Here is a 24,513-nt window from a genome sequence, read left to right as displayed (position 1 = left end):
TGACTCAACTTTCACAGAAAAGAGGTCCCCCAAAGGCAGAATACACATTCTGTTCAAGGGCAAATACAAGATTCACCAAGTCAGACCTTGTGCTGAGCCATTTAAAACAAAAACAAAAAGTCAGCAATTTAAAAGTACTGTAGTCATATAAAGTATGTGCTCTGATCTCAACATAAATAAAATAGAAAGCAATTACAACATTTCAGGAAAGTCCTCAAATGTTTGGAAATTAAACACACTACTAAATACCTCAGGGGTGTAAAAAGAAATCACAAGAAAAATCAGAAAACTGCTTTGGCCTAAATGGTAATGAACAGATTATCAAAATCTGTGGGATGCAGATAGAGCAGTATATATAGAAGGAAATTTACAATATTATGTATGCTAGAAACAAAGAAAAGTGAGACAATCTTAAGAAGTTAGAATAAGAACAAATTAAACCCTAAATAAGAAGGCAATAAAAGAGGTAAGACCAAAATCACTGAAATAGAAAATGAACAATAGAGTATAATCAATAACAGCAAAAATGGGTTCTTTGAAATGATCAAGTCAATCAATAAATCTCTATCTAAACTGATAAAGGAAAAAAAGAAATGCAGATTACCAACATCAGGCATAAAAGAGGACATATCACTACAGATTCTACAAACAAAACACTTCTTTCAAAGAAAACTCCAGGCTCAGATGGCTTCTCTAGTGAATTCCACCAAAAATGTAAGGAAGAAAAACAACCAATTCTTCACAAACTTCCAAAATACAGAGTAGGCAAGAACATTACCCAACTCATCCCATGAGACTGGTACTGCCCTGAAACCCAAACCAGATGAAGACATAAAAAAAAAAAAAAAAATCCCTTATCAATATAGATGCAAAAATATTCAATAAAATATTACCTAACTGAATCTGGCAACATATAAAAAGGATTAAACACTATGACCAAGGTCATGCAAAACTGGCTTAACAAATGAAAAAAATCAATGAATATATCACTAGAATGAAGAACAAAAACCACATGATCACCTTACAGATGCACAAAAGCAAATGACAAAATCTAATGCCCATTCATAGTAAAACACTCAACAAACTAGGAATAACAACCTGATAAAGGCCATCCTCAAAACACTCCCAGCGGGCATCATACTTAAGGGCAAAAGACTGAAAGCTTTCCCCCTGAGATCAGGAAGAAGATGCCCAACTCCCCACTCCTATTCAACAGTGGACTGGAGCTGTTAGCCAGGGCAACAAGGCAAGAAAAAGAAAAAGCACCCAGACAGGAAAGGAATAAGGAAAATTATGTCTATTCACAGATGACATGATCTTATATACAGAAAATCCTATTGGAACCAGTAAATGAGTTCCACAAAGTTTCAGGGTGCAAGATCAATAATCAAAAATCATAGCCAAGGGACTTCCCTGGTGGTCCAGTGAGTAAGATGCCATGCTGCCAATGCAGGGGGCCTGGGTTCAATCCCTGGTAAGGGAACTAGATCCCACGTGCATGCCACAACTAAGAGTTCGCATGCCACAACTAAGAAGTCCACATGCTGCAACTAAAGATCTTGCATGCCCCAACAAAGATCCCACGTGCCACGATGAAGACGCAGTGCAGCCAAAATAAATGAATATTTTAGAAAAAAAACCATAGCCAAGGCATGGAAACAACCTAAGTGTCCATCAACAGATGAATGGATAAAGAAGATGTTGTATATACACACAATGGAATACTACTCAGCCATAAAAAAGAATGAAATGAGGCCATTTGCAGCAACACAGATGGACCTGAACATTATCACACTAAGCGAAGTAAGTCAGAAAGAGAAAGACAAATATCATATGGTATTACTTACAGGTGCAATCTAAGATATGGCACAAATGTACATACCTACGAAACAAAAACAGACTCAAAGACACAGAGAACAAACTTGTGGTTGCCGAGAAGGAAGGGGTGGGGGAAGGATGGATTGGGAGTTTGGGGTTAGGAAATGCAAACTATTATATACAGGATGCATAAACAACGAGGTCCTAGTGTACAGCACAGGGAACTATATTCAATATCCTGTGATAAACCATAATGGAAAAGAAAATAAAAAAGAACGTGCGCACGTGTGTGTGTGTATATAAAACTAAATCACTTTACTGTACAGAAAAAAATAACACAAAATTGGAAATCAACTATACTTCAATAAAAAAGATAAACTGTACTTCTATACACCACCAGTAAACAATTCGAAAATTAAATTAAGAAAACGTTCATCTACTATAGCACAGAAAAGAATAAAATACTTAGGAATAAATTTAACCAAGGACGTGCAAGAGTTGTACCCTGAAAACTACAAAATATCATCAAAACCAATGAAAGCTCTAAATAAATGGAAAGACGTCCATGTTCACGGATTGGAAGACTGAACACTCCTAAGACAGCAACACTCCCCACACTGATCTACAGAGTCAATGCAACCCGTCAAAACCCCAGCTGCCTTTTTGGAAAGAAGTTGACGCGCAAATACTAAAATTCATACGGAAATGCAAGGGATCTGGAAAAAGAACCAACCGTGATCAAATATTAAGTATCAACAGCACCCCAACCATAATCCAGAAACATTTAAACACAGAAGGTAACTGGCAGAAGTACGACTTGCTGGAAAGCTGCAAGTGGCCCTACGAGTAACAGCCAGCCCTCAGCTCTGGGCTGAATCTCAACCCTAATCAGAAGGCGCTGCGCCCAGCAAGGAAGAGAAGAGTGAAACTGGGTTTCCAAGGCCACCACTTAGCTAAGAGCCCAGTTACACCTGAGATATCGCTTAGCAAGTGAGTTCTTTGGGAGCTTATTTCATTATTTCAAGTCATGATGGGAGCATTAACAGTAAAACAAATCAGTGTTCCAGGCTTTACATATCTCTTCAATAATTCCCAAGTCACATGGAATAGGCCCTTAACATCTACTATGAACGCGCTGACACGAGCAACGGCGAGATGCAAGGCGGCTGACCCTGATTTTCTCTTCCACGTGAACTCAAGGTCCCACAGCTGCAGCTCCCTGGGCGCCCCACCCTCTCCTGCCCTGGGCTGGGGTGAGTGGGGAGGAGGGACTCTCTCATGGCTCCCACCCGAAGGAAGTGGGGGAGCACCACAGACAGACCCCTCCCCCGTGCTTCCTTCCTCAGCCTTACTAGCTGTGCTCTGGCCTATTGGATGAGAACGGTCCCAACTACTGTCCACACCCACGCGGGGGAGACAACAGTTCCCCCTCCCCCCTCCCCAGCACTTTTCTCAGCCTGGACAGGGTGTCAGAAGGCAGGGCAGTATCAGAATGGTATGCTGGGTAGGGTGGGTCGGAGTGGAGCTCTGAAACACCCCCTCCAGCCTTACCCCTCTTGGACTGTTTGTATTAGGTTACAAACCCAGCATAACAACATCAGAAAACACATTTACAGGAAAACAGGAGAGCTTTCTGGAACACCTATAACATGCCATGTGCTTCACAAATTCCCTCTCACCTAGCCTCCAAGTGAGGAAACAAAGTACAAGTACAAAACAAGGTAAACAAATTAAAAGCTAAAAGCCCTGTCCTATCACACCAAACACACATACTGTACCTGGTACTTCCAGCAGCAGAAAATAAAGCCCAGCGGCATGAAGGCCAAATTCCCGCTGCTGGGCACTGACGTTTTTCTTAAGGACCGTCTGAACGAAGTGATGGAACAAGGCCATCAGCGCGTTGTGGGAAATGCTGTTCTCCACGAAGAAGGTCCAAATGCTCTGGTGGAGGGGCGAACCATAAGAGCCAATAATTAGAGAAAAGGGAAAATCTCCGATTATCTGATTTTTCTGAGTACTTTTATTGCCTTATAAATAAAAGGAACAGACCATTCTGGCTCCTAATTGTAAATGTTCGTCATCTTCACAGGGACTAAAACAAAATTTAAAAGTGTATTATTCAAAATTACAAGAGGAATTCCCTGGCGGTCCAGGGGTGAGGACTCCACTTTCACTGCTGAGTGCCTGGGTTTGATCCCTGGTTGGGGAACTAAGATCCCACAAGCGGCAAGGTGTGACCAAAACAAGACAAAAAAATTACAAAGATAAATAACTATACAAGAAACTTAATTAACCTTTCAAAATAACTTTGGGTAAGTTTGAAGCACATATACTTCTGCAATTACTATACCTAAAAGCTACACCAAGACTATGGGGACACCTATATCAGTAATTATGCAAACAAGTTACTCTCCATCTATGTCAAATGTACCCCAATTCAATTATCACTCAAATTACTAACTGAAGAAATCAGAGCAACATTTAAATTGAAATGTTCTATGGGCAATGGCAGCAGGAGAGGAAATACCGTAAAGTGTCTCCCTCAAGAGATTTCAGAAATAGCCTAGCTAAGACAGGAAATAAACCCTAGAGCATAAACCACAATCTTATTAATTTTATCACTGTTCTATGCTTTCTCCTATTAAACATGTGAACAGGAAATAGGTTATTTGTATAAAGCAAACATAGCAGGAACTGAATATGGTTTATTCTGGGCTACTTTAAAAAAACATAAGCTCACAAAAGTTCAAGAAATCAGACCTTGTATATCCTGCTTCCCTGAAAAGACTGGGAAAACTCTCCTCTTTCCTTCACCATGAAGCTTCTGGAAGAAATCAGTTACATCCTCATTCCTAAGGCCACCTCAGCTCCACTCCACTCGCCTGTAACTGTGACCCTGGGGTACCCAATCACCTCTGCAGCATTTCATACCTGATAAAAGCTAAGTTCACAAAACTCTATTAACTCCATCTGAAAACAAGTCCCTAGTTGTTAGCCCTCCTCCCCAATTTCCACAACTGTAACTCCAGACCACACCGTAACACACATTAAAAGAAACAGATGAGCAAAACACAGTTGAACAGTTGGCTGTTGAACATCACGGGGCAAGTCGAAAGTCCTTGTGGAATTCATAGCCGGCCCTCTGCAGACACAGTTCCTCCACATCCATGGTTCTGCATCCACAGACTCAAACAACTGGAATCGTGGAGTCCTGTAGTTACTACTGAAAAACTCTGCACGTAAGTGGACATGTGCAGTTCAAACCCGTGTTGTTCAAGGGTCAGCTGTACTGTCCCCAGGGACCTCCCTGTGTATAGCATCTCCCACTTCAGTCCATCTTCGGTCAAGAACATCCGTCTGAAACAGATCTCTTCAAGTACTTTAGTCTACTGCTCACTAGAACCTCTTCCTCCGAGAGCTGGATGTGAGAATGAGTGGGTTAATCTATGTATGATGCTTAGACCTGAACCTTGTATACCACAAGCACCTCACCCTCAAACCCCACTGTGGACCCCACTTACAGCTCAGTCCTGTGTGCCCCGCCCTGCCCCCATTCCCCTCGGCACTCGCTGCACATCTGCACTGTGACGATCCCTCTGTAGGCTGCCTTAGGACCCGCATTACTGCAGTCAACATTCTATCCATTTGTGAAGACTTGCCTCCAGCTAGCTACTTTCTTTCTGGGACCTTCCCAATCTCCCCACGCTCCCTTTTCCATGCCCCTATGAGATGGCATCTAACCTGTCCTAGAGCAGTTTTTACAATGCAGACTCTGGTGGCCTGGTGCTTCTCCACGCCTGTGGATGTGGTCGCTGGACATGCCTGGCCAGTGCAATGCGAGTGGGCGCCCCAAGAGCCAGTGCTTAATTCTCCCCTCTCCCCCAGGTAGGGGGAGGCTCTTTACCTTAACCATCACGTTATCTGCCGAGGTACTTCATGCGGTACTCAGCATTATGCTTAATGAATGTTTAACAGGATGATTTAATTTTTGAACAGCTACATGAAACCTCTAACTGAAATATTTTTGGTAATTTAGATCTTTCAGAGATGTTAATATCTAAGTATTCTTTGTTCTGCTTTTGAGTCCCTCAGTTTTTGAAAAGCAGTTAATGATCTAAACAGTAATAGGTAGAACTCAGTATTTAAAGGAACTCTTTTTTCCATTTTTAATTCAACTCATCACTTTTCAGTTTAATACCCAATTTTCCTAAATTTAAGGCATGCCTGAACTGTTATTGCATTGTCCTTGGCCATCTTTTCCTATTTGGTTTATCTGGTTTCCCTCCTTGCCTTGGCCTTTATTCTTTAATTTGCTGTTGTAAACACTAGTCATAACTTGAAAAAGGCTACCCCAATAAATGAACCACATTCTTTATGCCACTCCTTATCATACTCCTTCTGAACTATACACTAAAAAGACTAAGATTTAGATGATAATAGGGACTTTAATCTTCCACTTCTTACAACTAAATGGCTAGCTTGATTTTTCTTTTTTTTTTTTTTTTTTTTTTTTTACCTCTGTAGCTCCATGCTCTCCAGCAGCAAAAGTTAAAAGACTGTCATAGAGATTTGTGAATGCGCTCAGTCCGGTCTGCACGATCTCTGCTTCTATGGTGGGATCCAGAGGCTCAGTTTCCGTGAATTCCAGTTCCCATACGGTGCCCACCCATTCTAGTGGGAAAATGCAATGAAATCAACAAATGTTCTATAATAAGAAAGACCAATAAGCTTCAGACTCTGAGTACATTCATGAAGAGAAAAGTTTACTAGTCACAACTCACATTTAACTATACCATAGAGGTGAGGCTGAATTAGAAGGAAGCAGAAGAGGTTAGAAAATCTTTTTTTAATCATTAACTGACAGCTGGCTATTAGGTTGGTCATCATCTTAAAAATATCACGAAGAAAAAAAAAATAAAAATAAATAAAAATAAAAATATCACGAAGGAAAACACTTTTTAGAGTAACAGTTTTGGGGATGATCCAGCCTTCCCGTATGTTCAATCTGGAGAAGAGTAGGTTAATAAAAGGTTGCCTCAGCAGTCCCTTTGTGAAAGTCTTATAATCAAGTTAATAAACCCAAATAAAGTGTAAGCACAAAGGGACAGCTGAGGCAAATGACTGTTTAACACGCTTTAATTATTCATTCACTCTTCCCTAACTGATCTCCTAACAAACACAATCAGCTTCCTAAAAGTGTTCTTGCATCTTTTCTTGCCTTTTTCTCTCATTCGTTCTCCCACTTATTTTATATGCATATTTTTAAATGCACACCCATATTTCTGACCTCATTTCTGAATCGAAACTACGAAGTCCCTGTGATAAAAGATCTGGAATCAGGAAATCAATATATTCAAAAAATGACAGTTATTATCACGTCTACAATGGATAGGTGTTAAAGCAGTAGTAGCCAGTACAACAGTAGAGACAGTACAACAGATGGAGACTATTCCTGGGGTAGGCAGAGGGCGGAGGTAGGAAGGAAGACGATCGTTCAGCTGCTCCAACACTTGGGGGTTACCAGGGAAAGAGACACCGAGAAGGGCATCCCAGGCAGAGAGGACCCCATAACAAAGCACAAAAGGAAACAAAGTATCACCTGTTTAGAAACCAACACCACCGTAACAGCACTGAGCTCAGCTGTGAAGGGTGAGCTGTTATCAGCACTTACTCAGCAGGCAGTGTAATAAGGCCGGACTCTAGGGGCCCTCCCAGAACACCCCCTCCCCCCATGTGCTCCGCCTGCCTTTGTCTGCAGAACAACTTGAGTCAAAGGATAAATTTAGGGAGAAAAGTGAGAAAATGCAGAAAGAGAGAAAAACAGTCAAGCAAAGCAAAATAATAATAAATTAGCCAATAAACAAAGTCAAGGACCTTTAGTTTCTCCTCAAGGACTACAGATACTAGTCTGAGCCACGTCCTTTGAGCTGTTTGGCAGACACTGAAACCCACCCCAGGTGGGAGAAGTTAACTGCTGCCCACAAGCGAGGTAGACGGGTTGGAACAAGGCTGATGATGCTAACCCCTGACCACCTCACCACCAACCAATCAAAAGAATATTCACCAGCTGATCACACACCCCTCAACTCTCCTCCCTCACCCTGTCTTTAAACTCTTCCCCTGAAAGCCTTTGGGGAGTTGGGGTCTTGCAAGCACAAGCTGCCTGGACGCCTTGTCGGTTCCTGCAATGAATAAATGAACCACATTCTTTATGCCACTCCTTATCATACTCCTTCTGAACTATACACTAAAAAGACTAAGATTTAGATGATAATAGGGACTTTAATCTTCCACTTCTTACAACTAAATGGCTAGCTTGATTTTTCTTTTTTTTTTTTTTTTTTTTTTTTACCTCTGTAGCTCCATGCTCTCCAGCAGCAAAAGTTAAAAGACTGTCATAGAGATTTGTGAATGCGCTCAGTCCGGTCTGCACGATCTCTGCTTCTATGGTGGGATCCAGAGGCTCAGTTTCCGTGAATTCCAGTTCCCATACGGTGCCCACCCATTCTAGTGGGAAAATGCAATGAAATCAACAAATGTTCTATAATAAGAAAGACCAATAAGCTTCAGACTCTGAGTACATTCATGAAGAGAAAAGTTTACTAGTCACAACTCACATTTAACTATACCATAGAGGTGAGGCTGAATTAGAAGGAAGCAGAAGAGGTTAGAAAATCTTTTTTTAATCATTAACTGACAGCTGGCTATTAGGTTGGTCATCATCTTAAAAATATCACGAAGAAAAAAAAAATAAAAATAAATAAAAATAAAAATATCACGAAGGAAAACACTTTTTAGAGTAACAGTTTTGGGGATGATCCAGCCTTCCCGTATGTTCAATCTGGAGAAGAGTAGGTTAATAAAAGGTTGCCTCAGCAGTCCCTTTGTGAAAGTCTTATAATCAAGTTAATAAACCCAAATAAAGTGTAAGCACAAAGGGACAGCTGAGGCAAATGACTGTTTAACACGCTTTAATTATTCATTCACTCTTCCCTAACTGATCTCCTAACAAACACAATCAGCTTCCTAAAAGTGTTCTTGCATCTTTTCTTGCCTTTTTCTCTCATTCGTTCTCCCACTTATTTTATATGCATATTTTTAAATGCACACCCATATTTCTGACCTCATTTCTGAATCGAAACTACGAAGTCCCTGTGATAAAAGATCTGGAATCAGGAAATCAATATATTCAAAAAATGACAGTTATTATCACGTCTACAATGGATAGGTGTTAAAGCAGTAGTAGCCAGTACAACAGTAGAGACAGTACAACAGATGGAGACTATTCCTGGGGTAGGCAGAGGGCGGAGGTGGGAAGGAAGACGATCCTTCAGCTGCTCCAACACTTGGGGGTTACCAGGGAAAGAGACACCGAGAAGGGCATCCCAGGCAGAGAGGACCCCATAACAAAGCACAAAAGGAAACAAAGTATCACCTGTTTAGAAACCAACACCACCGTAACAGCACTGAGCTCAGCTGTGAAGGGTGAGCTGTTATCAGCACTTACTCAGCAGGCAGTGTAATAAGGCCGGACTCTAGGGGCCCTCCCAGAACACCCCCTCCCCCCATGTGCTCCGCCTGCCTTTGTCTGCAGAACAACTTGAGTCAAAGGATAAATTTAGGGAGAAAAGTGAGAAAATGCAGAAAGAGAGAAAAACAGTCAAGCAAAGCAAAATAATAATAAATTAGCCAATAAACAAAGTCAAGGACCTTTAGTTTCTCCTCAAGGACTACAGATACTAGTCTGAGCCACGTCCTTTGAGCTGTTTGGCAGACACTGAAACCCACCCCAGGTGGGAGAAGTTAACTGCTGCCCACAAGCGAGGTAGACGGGTTGGAACAAGGCTGATGATGCTAACCCCTGACCACCTCACCACCAACCAATCAAAAGAATATTCACCAGCTGATCACACACCCCTCAACTCTCCTCCCTCACCCTGTCTTTAAACTCTTCCCCTGAAAGCCTTTGGGGAGTTGGGGTCTTGCAAGCACAAGCTGCCTGGACGCCTTGTCGGTTCCTGCAATGAAGGCTGCACTTTGCTTCACCACAACCGGGGGTCAGTAGATTGGCCTTGCCGCGCACGGGCAAGTGGACCCAAGTTTGTTTTGTTAACAGCAGGTGCAGGTATTAAATCAATCTTCACGAACGCCCGCAAAGTAGATCTTAGAACCCCCATTTGACACAAGCGACCGAGGCCCGCGAGGCTCGGGTGCTCAGCGGCGGACCAAGCCACCGGCCCCAGGTGCGACTCCAGAGCTCAGCTCTGGGAAAAGAGCACCCGCAGGGACAGGTGAAGGCTCTCACCACAAACAGAGGCTGTGGTAACTCTTAGGAAGCCGAGGGAACCACTGAACGGTCAGAGACCCGGCGGGTCACGCTGGCCTTTTCAAGGTGGTCCCGAAAGGGGTGTGGGGCCGGGTTGGGATGGAAGTGCTGGCACCAGGAGGTGCCCCAAGCGCCGAGGCGGGCCACAGCGAGGGCGCGGGTTGGACCGCAGCCTCGGGAAGGGGCGGGCGAGGCTGGGACGAGGGCCCGCCGCCACCAGAGGCTGGAGGTGGGGGACGGGGGCACCTCCTGCCCTTCAGGGAGGATGGGCGCCCGGGGACGCCAGCCACACCCCTGGGCCTCAAGTTCAGGAGGTCGGCCCGGCCCAACAAACAGACGCGCTGCCGAAACCTCGGCACCTGCGGGGCTGTCCGCGCAGACCCGGAGGCAAGGCCAAGAAGCAGGACCACATAGCGGAAGGAGCCCGCGGAGGAGCGCCAACGCCGCTGCCCGGCGCGACCCCTCCCCAGCACCTCCCACAGCTCCCAGGACCCGGCCGCGTCCTCACCTGGACTGAGGTCCAGCGGGCACCAGGGCTGCAGCGCGCTCGCGAGGTCCCGCCAAGCCGCCATGACCGCCGCTCTCCTCAACTTTCAAAGCTGCTCCGGCGCGCGCGCCGAGAAGACCCAGCAGGCTCAGGGGGACACGGGGTTCGCACCAACCAATTACAGCGCCTCGCCGGCCCGTCCGCTGGCCAATCAGCAGGGCCTTCCGCCGCGTGCGCAAAGGGTGAGGCGGGCCCAAACTCACCCACGCAGCTGAGGTGGGGGCTGGTTTTCAGGTTTTCCTCGGAACTGAGGGTCAAGAAGAGAGCTGAACCTAATGTTGTCCTTCCCACCCCATCTCCCTAACTGGGGACACTCTGAAGAGAATCTGAGGCAGGATACTTTTTTGTTGTAATTGTCACCTCTGCCCGCTGTCAAGTGGCATTTCGCGTGCGTGTCAAAGGGCCGCGTTTACCCATCAGACAGCATCGAAGGTGTACACATTCGAGTGTGGGTGGCGGCCTACCGTTTACCGAACTAAATAAAGGAAAAGCAAAACAAGGCATTCAGAAAGGACATCTTTAGTTCTGAATTTTACGGGACATCTGGCCGGAGCTCCGGAAGGAAGCCCTGGTCGCCATGTCAACTGCGGGAAAGCCGGGCGGCCCTTTCCCGGCGCGCATGCGCAGCGCGCACTCCGCCGGAGGCTCGGCGGCCGAGCAGGAGAGGCGGGGGCGTGCGCATGCGCGCGGCGAGTCCGGCGTGTGCGGAGGAAGCGGCGGGCGCTGCTCCCGGGCCGGGCGGCTGGCTGGCTGGTCGGCGCCGCAAGCACCGGCGGGCGGGTGCCTCGCGCCTGCTCTGCGCTGCCCCCGGAACCGCGCCGGCCCGGCGAGCGCGGGTGTCGGCGCCGCGTCCAGCCCTCCGGCCTTCCCAGGCCCGGCCGGCCCGGCAGGGACATGAGCTTCTTCGGCTTCGGGCAGAGCGTGGATGTGGACATCCTGCTGAACGATGCGGACAGCAGGAAGCGGGCCGAGCACAAAACGGAGGATGGGAAGAAGGACAAGTACTTCCTCTTCTACGACGGGGAGACGGTGTCCGGGAAGGTGAGCCTGGCGCTCAAGAACCCCAACAAGCGGCTGGAGCACCAGGGCATCAAGGTCGAGTTCATCGGGCAGATTGGTGAGTGCGGGATCCACCCCACCCGGTCCCGCCCCTTGCCCTCGCCCCCGTGCCCCGGTCCCCGACCCTGACCCCGACCCTCTTCCCTGCCCCTGACCCCGACCGTGCCCCCAGCCCCGACCCCTGACCCTTGACCCCCTGACCTCGCTTCTGACCCCTGTAACCCCCGCCCCCATTACTTCGACTCCGTATCCCCTTTCCCCCACCCCAGGCCGCGCAGCCTTTTTGCCCACCCGGGGTCCGGGCTCTTTGTTCCTGCCCGGCCTTCGGTGCTTCTGGGCCCGCCCGCAGGTCGTGGCCACCGAGTCCCACGGCCAGTCCACCCCTTTCTAGTACCTGTGTCCCGCCCGCCTCTCACATCCCACCTTCACCGGGAGCTGTTTGAGAAAGCAGCCCCGCGGGCTCCAGCGTCAGCCCTCTGTCTACCCAGCCGGCGTCCCTAAGACTTCTTGATTAGAACCTAGCCTTCAGCAGACTCATCTTCTTAAAGAAATGATGCTCCTAAGACCCGAATTAAGTGGTCACAATTTCTCTGGCTCTAACACTCTTCCAACGTGAGTGTTAGCAATTACAACTAGACAATAAAAGGCAGTAGCAGTACCGAAGATCTGAGAGCTGCCAGTCAGCACAGCGTTGTTTCCAGTTCTCTTTGGACTCTGTGTTTATTAAAACTCGCAGGTGCTTCTGAAATAAATTGTCATTGTCATTCGTTCAGGAGTAGATTCACAGTAAATACCCATGTGGCCTGAAAAGACCTCTGGCAGAGGATTCATACCCCATACCGGGCGCTGTACATCTGGCCCTGTTGGGGGGGGGGGGGCGGATTTCCTGCGAAAGCTCGTTGAATGCTCACTGTTTTTCCCTGAGAGCCCCGCACAGAATCTTGCTCCCCTTTTACAGAAGCAGGAAACACTGGAGCCCTGGGAAAAGGCCATGTGGTCTGCCTCTGCAGCCCAGTGCTCAGCCTGGAGTATTGGCTTCTGGTGTTTGAGAAAAGGAAATCAGGTTGAAGGCTGGCTGATCCTATAAGAACCTGTTTGTTGTTGCTTTAAACCCAGAGTACAAGTGGCCTGAAAGGGAGCTGAAGAGTGAGTTTCAGACCCTCTGCTCTCTTGCTTCCGGCTTGGATAGGGTTTCTCAACAGCAGTGCTGTCGACATTGTGGGCCTGATCGTTCTTTGTTGTGGGTGAGTGTTTAACAGCCTCCTGGGCCTCTACCCGCCAGATAGCAGAACCACAGAAATGTCTTATATCCGTGGAAGGTAAACTCACTCCTAGCAAAGAGCCACTGGGTAGACAGGATGAACCCACAGCGTTCTGTGCTAGGCATAAGATGTAAGAAGTGGAGAAGTCCTTGCCTACTTAGAATTAGTATTTTTACGTTGTAGCTTTAAGGTTATTGCTGGATTCTTTGGCTCTGCAATGCAAGTGCAGACAGGCATGTCTAGCCAGTGTCTGTACCATCATTTCAGGGGGTGACACCTCGCCAATACATGAAAGGTAACCAGAGCGTCCCCTGCTCCCCTGTGCCCCAGCAGTTGTGAAATGAGCTGTTCAGGGGGACACTGGCAAGGCCTCCCTGCAGTCTGAATGAAAGGAAGTTGACGAGGTGCCATCCCTGCCCTGTCTGGCTTCTTGTCTGTCTCCTGGCATCCCAGGACAGCAGCCCTGCTCAGATTTCTCAGAACCTTTTGTTGCTTCCATTGCTAACTCTTCCTGGGCCCCTGAGCACTCTGGGCTGAGTCCACCCTTGGCTTTGGGGAAGCTGTACCCCTCTCTGGGCCTCACCTTTCTCACCTGTAAGGCAAGGATAATAACAGAATCACCTTGTTGACATGTCTAGGGACCAGGCTTTGTGCAGAGTGTGGTGTATTTGTGTCCTGTACCTGAGAGGCTCTATGAACTGACCTCAGGGCACTGGAGCGAGGCTGGTGAGTAAGTTCCCCGTGGTTGTGGTCGTGTGGTTTTCTCCTTCGTTGCTTTCTTGATGCTGTATGAAGTGGGTGGAACTTCGGTCGGGCTCTAAGGTCTAGCTGTACAGATGACGCACAGGATGGTCCTACTGCTGGATGGGGGTAAGAACGGAGATGTCATTGTGCTCTGGACACCTTCCTCGTTGGTTTCACTCAGAACTTTTCTTCTTACAAACTGTAGTCTCTTGGATTTGGTTCTTTTTTCCTTCTTTCTTTCCTTCCTTCCCTGCTTCCTGGGAAGAGTTCCACAGCTTGAAAAATGAAGTGGTTTATGTAATTAACCTTCCTATCCTTATGATTAATTTCTTTTGCCTGCTGATGAAAGTGTATGTGTCTTGCCTGTGCCTTCTGTAGAAAGACAGCCCGGTGCGTGATTGAGGGTCAAGCAGAGCGTTACTTAGGTTAGATAAGGCTCCGTTTATAAGGTACAGACTTTGCAAGGGTCTTGTGAGGACTAGAGACCATCAACGTACGTGAAGTGCAGGTTTTGGCGCTCATCGCAAATACTCATAATCCCTGTTAAACTGGATCCATCAGAAGTTTCCAGGGGCTGGACCTTTAAAATGTCAGCCCCGATTCCTCTCCCGACCGCCCACGGGACTGTTCATGCCAGGCCAGTCTCCCTGCATTTCCTGCCCGGTGTGTTCTCCCAGCAGGCGCGCTTGCCCGAGGGAAAACCTGTGGAAGGGTCTCCCCAGAGTCCAGGCAGAGACAGCTGTCTGGTGATCGTTGCATCGGTCCTCTTCAGACCCCATTTCTCACAGCGGCCCAGCCCCTGCTCAGAAAAGCTCCTGTCTCAGTCTTGGTTTGGGAAGTGGGCAGGAAGGGGGGCCCTTCTGTCTACTGGCCCTTCTCACACTGTCACCTACTCTGGCAACCTCATCCGCACCCATCATTACAGTGTCCTCTTAGACTCCGCTGACTGCCAATCCTTTGTCCTCACCTGAACTCTCCTCTGAGTTCCATGCTTGGGTTTCTAACCGTCTGCTAGAGTCTCCTGCTGGATACCTCTCAGGTCCCTCAAAGACACATCCAAACCAGAAGCCTTTTTCTCTTCCTGCTCCAGCCCCAGCCCTGCTGCTTCTCCTGTTTTCTCCACTCTGGCCTGTCACCTGGGTCCGTCAGCCTCAGAAATCCGGGAGTCCTCGAGACCCCTCCCTCCTGCTCCTACGCGTCCAACTGGCGTCTCCGTTTGGGTCCTCTCCAGCGGCTCTGTAGGGTGTCTCGAGTCTGTGCTTCCTCTCCACTCTCGATGCTGCGTCTGTGTGTAGCAGCCTGACTGGCCTTCCTGCCTTTGTTTGCCTTTTCTTTCAGTTCATCTTTTGTAAGAGTGAACTTTCTAAACGTCAGTGCTGACGTGGTCAGTCACCTCCTTAAAATGCTTCTTGTTGACTCCCTGCTGGTGGAAGGGGAGAAGTCACCCAGCTCTTTCCCGAGCTGCCTCTGCCTTGCTCCGGCCGAGTCTCTGCGACCCTTCACTCCTTCCACGTGTGCTTTCCTCAAAGTATCATGTTCCTTCTAGAGGGGTCTTGGCCTCTTCCCTTTGTAGATGAACATCCTTCTGCAAGGAATGGCCTTCCACCCAAGCTCTCACTCATTCTTAAAGCCCAGCAGGCGTGACACCCGTCAGAAAGCCTTCCCTGACCTCCCCTGGCCGACCGAAGCCTTTCTTCCATCGTTATTCTAGAGGCCTTGTGATTTCTCCCTAAACATAAGGAGATAAGAGTTGTCAGGCCCCCGTTCAGTTCTGCACTGACAGCTCAGGTGTTGCCCCTGATTCATCCACCTGTTGTGTGCAGTTTTCTGTCCTCCTGCTCAAGGTTTTGAGCCATGTTGGGATTCTTCCTGCGTCTACTGTGCGCTTCCCAGCGGCTCGGTCTGTGTTCCAACAACACCAGCAAATGTGTGGTGAGGGCACCCCGTGTGTCACTTGATGGCCCATGTTTTTAGAAGAACACGGTGTGGCACGTAAGGAGTATTGAGGGAAGTTCTGTAATTAGAAGACGGAGAGACCATTTTTTAGGTGGAATCGCTGGGGGAACACTTGTGGAGGGTGTCAGGCCACCTTGGAGACTGATGGGTTAAATAAACCAAAGGTAATTAGACAGTCACACTTGCAGAGGAGGGAGGACCTGAATACCCCTGCACGCCAAAGCCAGAGAGAGAACTTCTGGATTTTTTTTTTTTTTTTTTAAGTTTTTAAAGATAATGCCACTGGGTGAATCTAAACCCATCAACCCCAGTCGAGCCTGTGCTGGTAAGACTCTGGAGACTTTTTCTGTATTTTAATTGATTAAGCCATGAGTGCCAAGTGAGAGGCACACCGATTCTCACCTGCTGATAGTCTGCTGCAGGGCTTGGAGCAGAGCGGTGGCTGGCTGGGCACGGGCAGCCCAGACACGTGACTGCTCCCGCAGGTTTACCAGGCCCAGGAGGTCCAAGTGGACGTGGCGAGCGTGAATCTTGACCAGGTTGCCAGTCAGCAGATAGCAGCTGGGAAAATCAGGGTGAAGAGCAGGCTGTTTGAAACAGATCTTTTTGCCCTGGTTGGCTTAGGTTTCTTCCAAGACCAGCGTGAAGCCTAGCCCAGCAGCAAGTCTCAGGGCACCTTTCACGGGATGACCCCGTGGGGCAGAGCTGGCTCAGTTTCCTTCCAAAGTGGCAAATTCACTCCTCAGCCACTGGTGGCAAGTTTCATGGTGAAAACATCCTGACTGCAGAAGTCATTTCCTCCTGTTGGACTGAGACGGGGAAGTTACCTTAAGAAAGAACCGGTCAGTTCCTCCTTCCGGCTTGAGATGACTGGTCCCTGTGGGCTTTGGAGGTTGGGGAGAACTCGGGGTAACTTGGGAAGAAAGAGGCAGTTGACAGTCTCTTTAGGGCAGACCTCCTGCTAGAACAGTCTTGGGTTTTCTGTTTTAATTTATGCAAGAGGAAACCAAACTTTCTGGCACATAGTGAAGTACGGCTGCTATTTCTGCCCCTTTGCCCCACGGTGTTTCCAGAAGTCTTGCAAATGGCTTACGAAGTGTGTGTTAAAAAGCCCAGTCCAGCCCCACTCAGACTACACACTGGCCACTCTTTCATGATGTCTGGAGGGAGGCGGGGAAGCCCTGGGAGGACGTGCCGCCAGGCAGGAGGGCCCTGTACACCCCGGAGTCCCAGCCCAGCCAGGCTTCTCTGTTGGGACCCCTGGTGCCCGCGGTCTGAGTGCTCCGTGAACGCCGTGGATCCTTCTCTGGTTTGTTTCTCATGTTGCCTCTGCCTGTGAGCACATTTGTGTGGTTTTCCATCCTTCTCTTCCCATCTTTCTCTTGACTCCGGGATTTCCCACTTAAAGTTCACAGACGCTGGGGCTTTGTTACGCCTGCTTCTGTCCCCTGAAACTATGGCAGAATCCAGTGCTTGGGAACGGAGGCACCACTTTCCCCAGTTAAGGGGTCAGTGCCCATCAACAGAGACTCCAGTAGCAAAGGACCAGCAAGAGTGAGTGGATGGGCCCTTGTCACAGGCTGGCCAGTGGCTCTGTTCCTACCTGGTCACTGCACTTCCTTACCTTGGTTGGGGGCACAGTTGTTGGATTTCAAAACGAGGGATGGCTGTTCACCTTTCCCCAGCACCCCCTGCCCGGAAGGTTTGAACTGCCCTCCCCCTTTGGCGTCTTTGTGGGTCATCACTCCCTACCCAGAGCGCTGCCTGCTGCTGATTCCACTTGGTGTTTGGAAGAGAAGGTGGATTGTTTGTAACGTAAGGTGGATCCAAGCGTAACTATCTAGGAAATCAGCACAAACTGTGCTCACAGGGTGCACTGGGTGTGCATACAGAAGCAGCAGCACTGGCTGGGGACTGACCGCACTACTGCTTTCTTCTCGAGCTGGACACCTTAGGACAGAGCCCGCTGTGCTTTCCGATGCCTCGCTGCCTGGGGAGAAGAGGCTCCGGGGGTGCTGCCGTCAGGGCCAGTGGCCAGGGCAGCGAGGCCGAAAGCACCCGTGGCACCACGTTCCCCTCCCGAGCGTCGCCACGGCAGGCCTGGACACTGTGTCGGCTCTGGGAGGCAAGAGCTCTGGTTTCTTGAGCCCAAGAAGGCTTTGATCCTGGGGGCTCAGACCTTTGCTGTCTGGGGTCTGCCCTAGCCCCGGATGCTCCGGCCGTCCCTGAGAGAGCTGGCGCACTGTGCTCCAGAGAGGCGGGCCAGGCCTGGCGGGCGGTTGCCCCAGGCACGCCTCCCTGTGGACCTGTCTCTCCCCGGGCAGCCAATGGCAGAAGCGACGAGAGTACACTGCCTGCCGCCTGTCCTGCTGCAGGGTGCCCACGGGTGGTCCCTTGGCTGTAACGTGGCCACGCAGAGTCACAGTCGGTATTAAGTGTCCCTGCTGCACAGCCAGGGACTGGGGGTGCCAGGAAGCTGGGGACATAGGTCTTATCTCTAACGACCATGCCTGGAGCAAAAGTTAACACCTAGCAGAGTACAAACAGGCGTGTGTAATCTAGGACAAATAGGTGGTATGACTCATGATAAACAGCAGAACTGTCTCCAGAGGAGGGTGGGTGAAGAGCAGTGCTCCTCGGACTGTGGTCCCTGGACCGGCAGGAAGCATCTCGCGGAGTCTGCTAACAATGTCCATCCTCAGGTCCCACCCCAGACCCCCGGAATCAAAAACACTAGGGGTGGGGCCCAGCTGTCTGTGTTTTAACACAGCCCCTGGTGATTCTGATGTTCACAGAAGTCTGGGGGCCCTGAGCTTAGACGTGGGGCGTCATTACAGCCCCTCTGTCCGGTCGGCCACGCGGACTCCTCTCTGAAGGGAAGAGGCAGCTAATACTTGCGGAGCATTTGTCGTCCCTTAAGTACCATTCCAAGTCCTTTACCTCCATCGCCTCGTCCCGTGCTCACAACACCTGGAGTGCGTTATGTCGCTACCCCCATCTTGCCGGGTCCTAGAAGTAGACGCAGTCCAGCGGGAGACCTGGGACCCTAGGCCAGTCACCGACCCCACTGTGCCTCGGTTTCCTTGGCGGTTCAATGGGTGATAGGGCCGTCCTAGCTATCTCACAAGGTGGTTATGAGGATGATGTGACTGAATAACTACGACTATGCTTTCCAAAGTTAGAAGTAGTTTTGAATATGTTTAAGGATTGAGGCGTTTTGATCGCGGTCCCACTGGTGTGTCCCTCACGGGTGCTGCCCAGAGCCCTGGAGCACGAGTGTGTCGGGTTCTGGCTGTGCTCCAGGGACAGGGTCTCTACGCAGAGTGTTTGGAAGGGGCGGAAGAGGGTGTCCGGGGTTCTGGGCTGCAGTGCAGGGGCAGGGCAGGAAGCGAGGGAGCCATAAACCAGACTGGAGGCTCTGTGTGTTGGCGGGAGGCTCCTGCAGCTGGGAACCCCCTCGCTGGGCCGGGTAGCTCGGGGTCTGGTAGAGGTGGCCGATGCTCTCCCTGCAGAACTCTACTACGACCGCGGAAACCACCACGAATTCGTGTCCCTGGTGAAGGACCTGGCCCGGCCCGGAGAGGTCACCCAGTCGCAGGCCTTCGACTTTGAGTTCACCCACGTGGAGAAGCCCTATGAGTCCTACACTGGGCAGAACGTGAAGCTGCGGTAAGTGGCGCCCCCAGGGTGCCCCGTGTGGACGGGCCCTGACACCGTCCCGTTTCTGAGGCTCTGGGTGGCTGTAGGGAAGGTGTGCTGCGGCGGGGGGGTGGGGTGCAGTGGGCCTCCCTCCAGGAGGAGTGCTCCTGGCTTGTCTGTCCATTTTTGGAGTGTCAGTATCCCCACCCTGGCCACTTTGGAGCCACTGACCCAGCGCCCCTGAGTGCAGAGTTGAGAGATATTCACCTGCCCCTCGACAGCACGCTGCGGCACAGACACCAGACGTCACCCCCGTGGCCCAGGAGCAGAGGGGACCGTGACACACCAGAATAGCTAGGATATTACCTTTGTTCTTAATGTAATTCATTTGATTGCAGGTGTCTATAACTTAATTTTAAATGTTGTGATTAACAGCTGATTCTGAAAGTTCCCGAGAGTTGGACACTCGGCTCTCCCACAGCCCTGGCTGGGCCTCAGGGCCACTGATCCTCATCCAGCTCTGCACGAGACGGCGGCGGGGTCCTGAGCTTGTCACTTGAGAAGCGGGTCATAGATTTGGATTCTAATCCTAGACCCGTCCTCTCCATATTTTGGGACAATGAGGGAATAAAACGTTACACAGTAGGACAAGTTTTAAAACATTAATACACACCTTTTAAGTACATGGGATTGTTTTCCTTGTTCCAGTCTTGGAAACTCTGCAGGTGGGGACTGATTCCAGGGCCTCCGGGGTATGTGCTGTCACTCTGGATGCCTGGCTCCAGGTCCTGGGTGCCACCTGAGGCCTGCATATGGCATGGTGTGGGCTACTGCAAGCTCTCCCCTCTCCCATCAGAAGAGGGGCTGCAGGCTCTCCTCTTCAGCCTGTGCAGAGAGGTCTAAGCCCTGGTGCTGCCCCACTTCAGCAGCGTTGCGTGACTGCCCTCAGAGGCAGCAACAGCGAGGAGTGTCTAGTCATCACTTAAGCTGGGCTTGGGGCTTATTGCTCTTTAATTTGATGTTTTGCAGTGGACTTCTCATAAATGTTCTTATGTCAGAAAAGTGTTGAAAACAGTATGGTGGTTCTTCAAAACAGAACTACCGGGCTTCCCTGGTGGCGCAGTGGTTGAGAGTCCGCCTGCCGATGCAGGGGGCGCGGGTTCGTGCCCCGGTCTGGGAGGATCCCACGTGCCGCGGAGCGGCTGGGCCCGTGAGCCATGGCCGCTGGGCCTGCGTGCCTGGAGTCTGTGCTCCACAGCGGGAGAGGCCACAACAGTGGGAGGCCCGCGTACCGCAAAAAAAAAAAAAAAAAAAAAAAATAGAACTACCATATGATTCATCAATTCCACTCCTGTGTATAAATCCCAAAGAAGTGAAGCAAGAACTCAAACAGATTTATGTATACTCACGTTCGTAGCAGCATTATTCACAATAGCCAAAGAGTGGATGCAACCCAAGTGTCTACGAGTAGATGAGTGGATGAACAACATGTGTATCTGCACAGTGCAATAGTATTCAGCCTTGAAAAGGGGGGAGATCCCGACACCTGCTACAGCATGGATGAGGCTTGAGAACGTTGTTCTCAGTGACGTAAGCCAGATACAAAGAGACAGATCCTGATTCCACTTTTTTCAGCAGTTACATAGTCAAAATCATAGAGGTAGAAAGTAGAATGGTGGTTGCCGGGGGCTGGGGAGTTAGTGGTTGATGGGGCAGAGTTTCAGTTGGGGAAGGTGAACACGTGGAGATGGACAGTGGTGACCGCTGCCCAGCACCGTGAGTGTCCTTAATGCCACTGAACTGTGCACGTAAAAATGGTTAAGGCGGTACATTATGTTATATATATTGGAGGGGAGGAAAACACTTTTCCCTCCACCATGTTAGGTTCATTGGCGGGGGCTCTGCAAATCGGAAGGACAGAAGACGGATTGGCCAGAGGCAAGCAAGCAGGTGTATTCCCGTGTGCATTATGCTCCCACCTGAACTCTGCCCGGTGACTGAGGGGCAGTTGAACTTGGGCTTACGCAGCATCTTAACAGAGAAGTGAGGAGGCGGAGAAGGGACCCTGCGCCTCCAGGGGCTAGAGTTGTGGGAAGCACGGGGAGAGGCTTGCTTTGGCAAGGAACGCTCTGTGGGCGGCACCCCCGGCAGCTCCCAGGCTGCGCAGCCTCTCCTGGTGGAGAGGGCCCTGGAGTCTGTCTTGTGTGCACTGTTTCTCTGTTGCTTTCAGCTCAGTAGAATCCTCGTGCCAGAGTGGCATGTTTTGGGGTGCATGCTCTGCACCCTGTATTTTGTATTTTATCACAATGAAAGAAAAGTGTTTCTGTCTAAATTAGACAAAGACTTTTGGATTCATGCTGAGAAAGGAGGTAAAATCGGGAACATTAGTTAATGGAAGATGTACGTTCCAGATTAAGGGCTTGTGTCTTATTACAGGCAGAGGGGAAACATGAAAAGATTATTTTGGACTCCTTTTCCTTTGTTTTTAGGCAGGGCGGTGGTTCTGTTAGAGGATTGAAGTCACTATGTTGTATTTGATGGGTGGGTGGAGTGTTGGGTCAAGGCTGTGGGGAGGCTTGTGTGAGGTCCTGAGTTTTCCTTTAGTGGACACCATGGGAACAGGCAGAAAACAAGGAATTTAATAGATGCCAGCAGAATTGACCATTGAGTGGAGATGCAGACATAGGGCCATCAGGAGGAGGAGATGACCTGTAGGTGAGACGATTCATCCAGTTCCAGGGAGGAGTTTGAAGCACTGGCAGAACAGACAATTGGAAATGTAAGCCCGTCGCTCAGGACAGAGGAATGCACTGTCGTCGGAAATCACCTGCTCAGAGGTGGTAACTGATAGGTTTTTCCAGGAGGGGATCTCTGGGAGAGGAGAGCCCGGGACCTACTGGGCCTCTTGGGGACGGAGGAGGAGCAGGGTGATGCTTGAAGGAGGAGGGAGTGTTTTACGCTCTAATGCAGAGCTGATGCCAAAAAAAAAAAGCCCCTGGACTTGGCAGCTGGGAGCCCCGTGCTTCCTTTGGGAGGGCAGCTCCTGTTGGGTGGTAGAGACGGAAGCCGGGGCGAGGCATAGGGGCTGGGGACGAAGCTGCAGGGTTAGAACAGGACCCCCGGACAGCTGTCTCTAAGGAAAGGTGGAGTGTGGGCCCTGGGGATTGATAGCTTTGGGACTTATTATAAACTCAGGAAGAAGCTTTAGTTGGAGAGAGATTGGATGTGTTGAGAAAGTTGGGGAGTTGAAGCGTCAAGATGCCAGACAGTAGTTCTCTACCAAGGGTCCTGTGTTAGAATCATTGGGGGGTGGGGTGGGGGCTTTAAAAAATATAGATCCCCGTGCCCCTCTCCAGAGCAGTTATGTGGCAGACGCGCCCCGGGGTGAGTCCCCCGCGCCTCCAGACTGCTGGCGCAGGAGAGGCGCTCGCGCAGCTGGAAGCTTCGTGGAGCCTTCCCTTCTACACTGCTGCCAGGCCCCTCTCCACAGGGCGTGGGGGCTTGAGGGCCTGAGCCTTAGGGCAGGCTGGAGCCACGTCTGGGGCTGCGTGGAGGGAACAGGAGGAAGGAGAGGGTGGCCGGGGTGTGGTGAGGCCGCAGAGGAGGGCCGCCAAGGTCCCCACCAAGGCCTACCATCCCAGCTTTGTTGGAGGCCCGCACAGAGTTAAGGGGACGAGGGGTGCTGGGGCGCCACACTGAAGGGCTGCTGGCAGTCAGGTGTGGCTCACTGCCCTTCAGCGCTGTGTCTCTCCCTCTTTCTAACGTGTCCCAGGACCCTAGGCTCAGCCGGAGGCCATCCTTGTTCAGACCTGGGGCTCTCCCACCTCTGTTGCTTTAGTTCGAAGGCCTGCTCCTCCTGAAGGCGCCCCTCTCTCCCCACAGCACTTGATTCCTGCCTCTGAATGGACACTTCCCACATGTTCTGATTTTTTCTGTTGATTTGCCCGTCTCCCCCAGGGGATGATGAGTCTCCGTGAGACTCCCCCTTACCCGTCCTAGGCCCGGCAGTAAACGTGCGCGATGCATCGCTGACCTGATTTCTCCATTATCTTATTCCTGTTGTCTAACTGTGAGGGACTTGAAAACTGCTCATTGATCAGATATTGTTAAATAAACAGTATGCAGACGTAACAGTATACGGCCCCTGTGCCCGAAGAGCCGGGAGTTAGTTGAAGAAATGGAAGCTGTACACAGTGCCTGGCAGGTGGCAGTGAGGCTGCTCTTGAGATGCAGAGAGAGGCGTCACCTCTTACCTCGGAGCTCAGGCTCAGAGGAGGGTTGGGGAAAGGCCTTTGATCTCCCTGGAATTGTAATTGCAGGATTGTGTGTCTCAGTGCATTTTCCTGGGAAGGGGGTGCCCGGCGGTGAATTCTCAGCGCGGTCAGAGCCCCAGGGGTGACCTCTACCAGGGGTCCTCCGCGGGGTGGGCTCCGGAGGCTGGGAGCGGCCCTTCACCGCATGTCTGCGTCCCTCAGGTATTTCCTTCGCGCCACCATCAGCCGCCGCCTCAACGATGTTGTCAAGGAGATGGACATCGTGGTCCACACGCTGAGCACGTACCCGGAGCTGAACTCCTCCATCAAGATGGAGGTTGGGATCGAGGACTGTCTGCACATCGAGTTTGAGTACAACAAATCCAAGTGAGTGTCGGGCCCGCTGCTTGGTGGGGACCTGCGGGGGCGGCCACAGAAGTACCGCGGCGGGTGTGTGCGCGGGCCGGCCGAGGTCGCGGGTCAGGAAAGAGCTGCATCTCACTGCAGCTGAACTGTCCTAACTTAAGAGGGCAAACTTCAGTTAAACATCCTATGAGGTCTTTCAAAGTCAAGCGAAACTAACTTTAAAGTATTTGTTTTGGATGCTAGGTACATCTGTTTCCTTCTACTGATGAGATTAACCTCAGAATACCATTCTATTATCATTTGTATCCTGTATACAGTGAGTCTTTAGAAACCAAAGTGAGGAAAGCCAAGCTGACTGCTTCCTCCTTGAATTAAAATGAATTGTAGGGCTTCCCTGGTGGCGCAGTGGTTGCGCGTCCGCCCGCCGATGCAGGGGAACCGGGTTCGCGCCCCGGTCTGGGAGGATCCCACATGCCGCGGAGCGGCGGGGCCTGTGAGCCATGGCCGCTGAGACTGCGCGTCCGGAGCCTGTGCTCCTCAACG

At 50.3% G+C, this 24,513-nt stretch overlaps 2 protein-coding genes across 3 annotated transcripts in view; one reads left to right on the top strand and one right to left on the bottom strand.

Moving 5' to 3' along the window:
* NCAPD3 (non-SMC condensin II complex subunit D3) overlaps nucleotides 1–10,733 on the bottom strand; it is a 65,057-nt gene extending 54,324 nt beyond the window's left edge. Inside the window, exons 1-3 of one of the 2 annotated variants that reach the window (XM_024131187.3) lie at nucleotides 10,653–10,733; nucleotides 8,171–8,325; nucleotides 3,597–3,759 (exon numbers count right to left, since the gene is read on the bottom strand). In XM_024131187.3, the coding sequence (XP_023986955.1) occupies nucleotides 3,597–3,759; nucleotides 8,171–8,325; nucleotides 10,653–10,716 (382 nt within the window). In that variant the 5' untranslated portion in view covers nucleotides 10,717–10,733. Of the gene's footprint in view, nucleotides 1–3,596; nucleotides 3,760–6,334; nucleotides 6,486–8,170; nucleotides 8,326–10,652 lie in introns of those variants that run through there. The other variant, XM_055091671.1, reaches the window with a different exon arrangement.
* A 649-nt stretch (nucleotides 10,734–11,382) lies between these two features.
* Nucleotides 11,383–24,513, top strand: part of VPS26B (VPS26 retromer complex component B) — a 19,713-nt gene continuing 6,582 nt past the window's right edge. The window contains exons 1-3 of the mRNA XM_024131188.3: nucleotides 11,383–11,808; nucleotides 19,225–19,381; nucleotides 23,827–23,991. Coding sequence (XP_023986956.1) covers nucleotides 11,586–11,808; nucleotides 19,225–19,381; nucleotides 23,827–23,991 — 545 coding nt within the window. The 5' untranslated portion in view covers nucleotides 11,383–11,585. The remainder of the gene's footprint in view (nucleotides 11,809–19,224; nucleotides 19,382–23,826; nucleotides 23,992–24,513) is intronic.

This window comes from Physeter macrocephalus, chromosome 16 (genome assembly GCF_002837175.3).
Source record: "Physeter macrocephalus isolate SW-GA chromosome 16, ASM283717v5, whole genome shotgun sequence".
Classification (NCBI taxonomy): domain Eukaryota; kingdom Metazoa; phylum Chordata; class Mammalia; order Artiodactyla; family Physeteridae; genus Physeter; species Physeter macrocephalus.
Note: the sequence above shows the minus strand (reverse complement) of the source record. Positions and strands in the feature narration are given on the sequence as shown.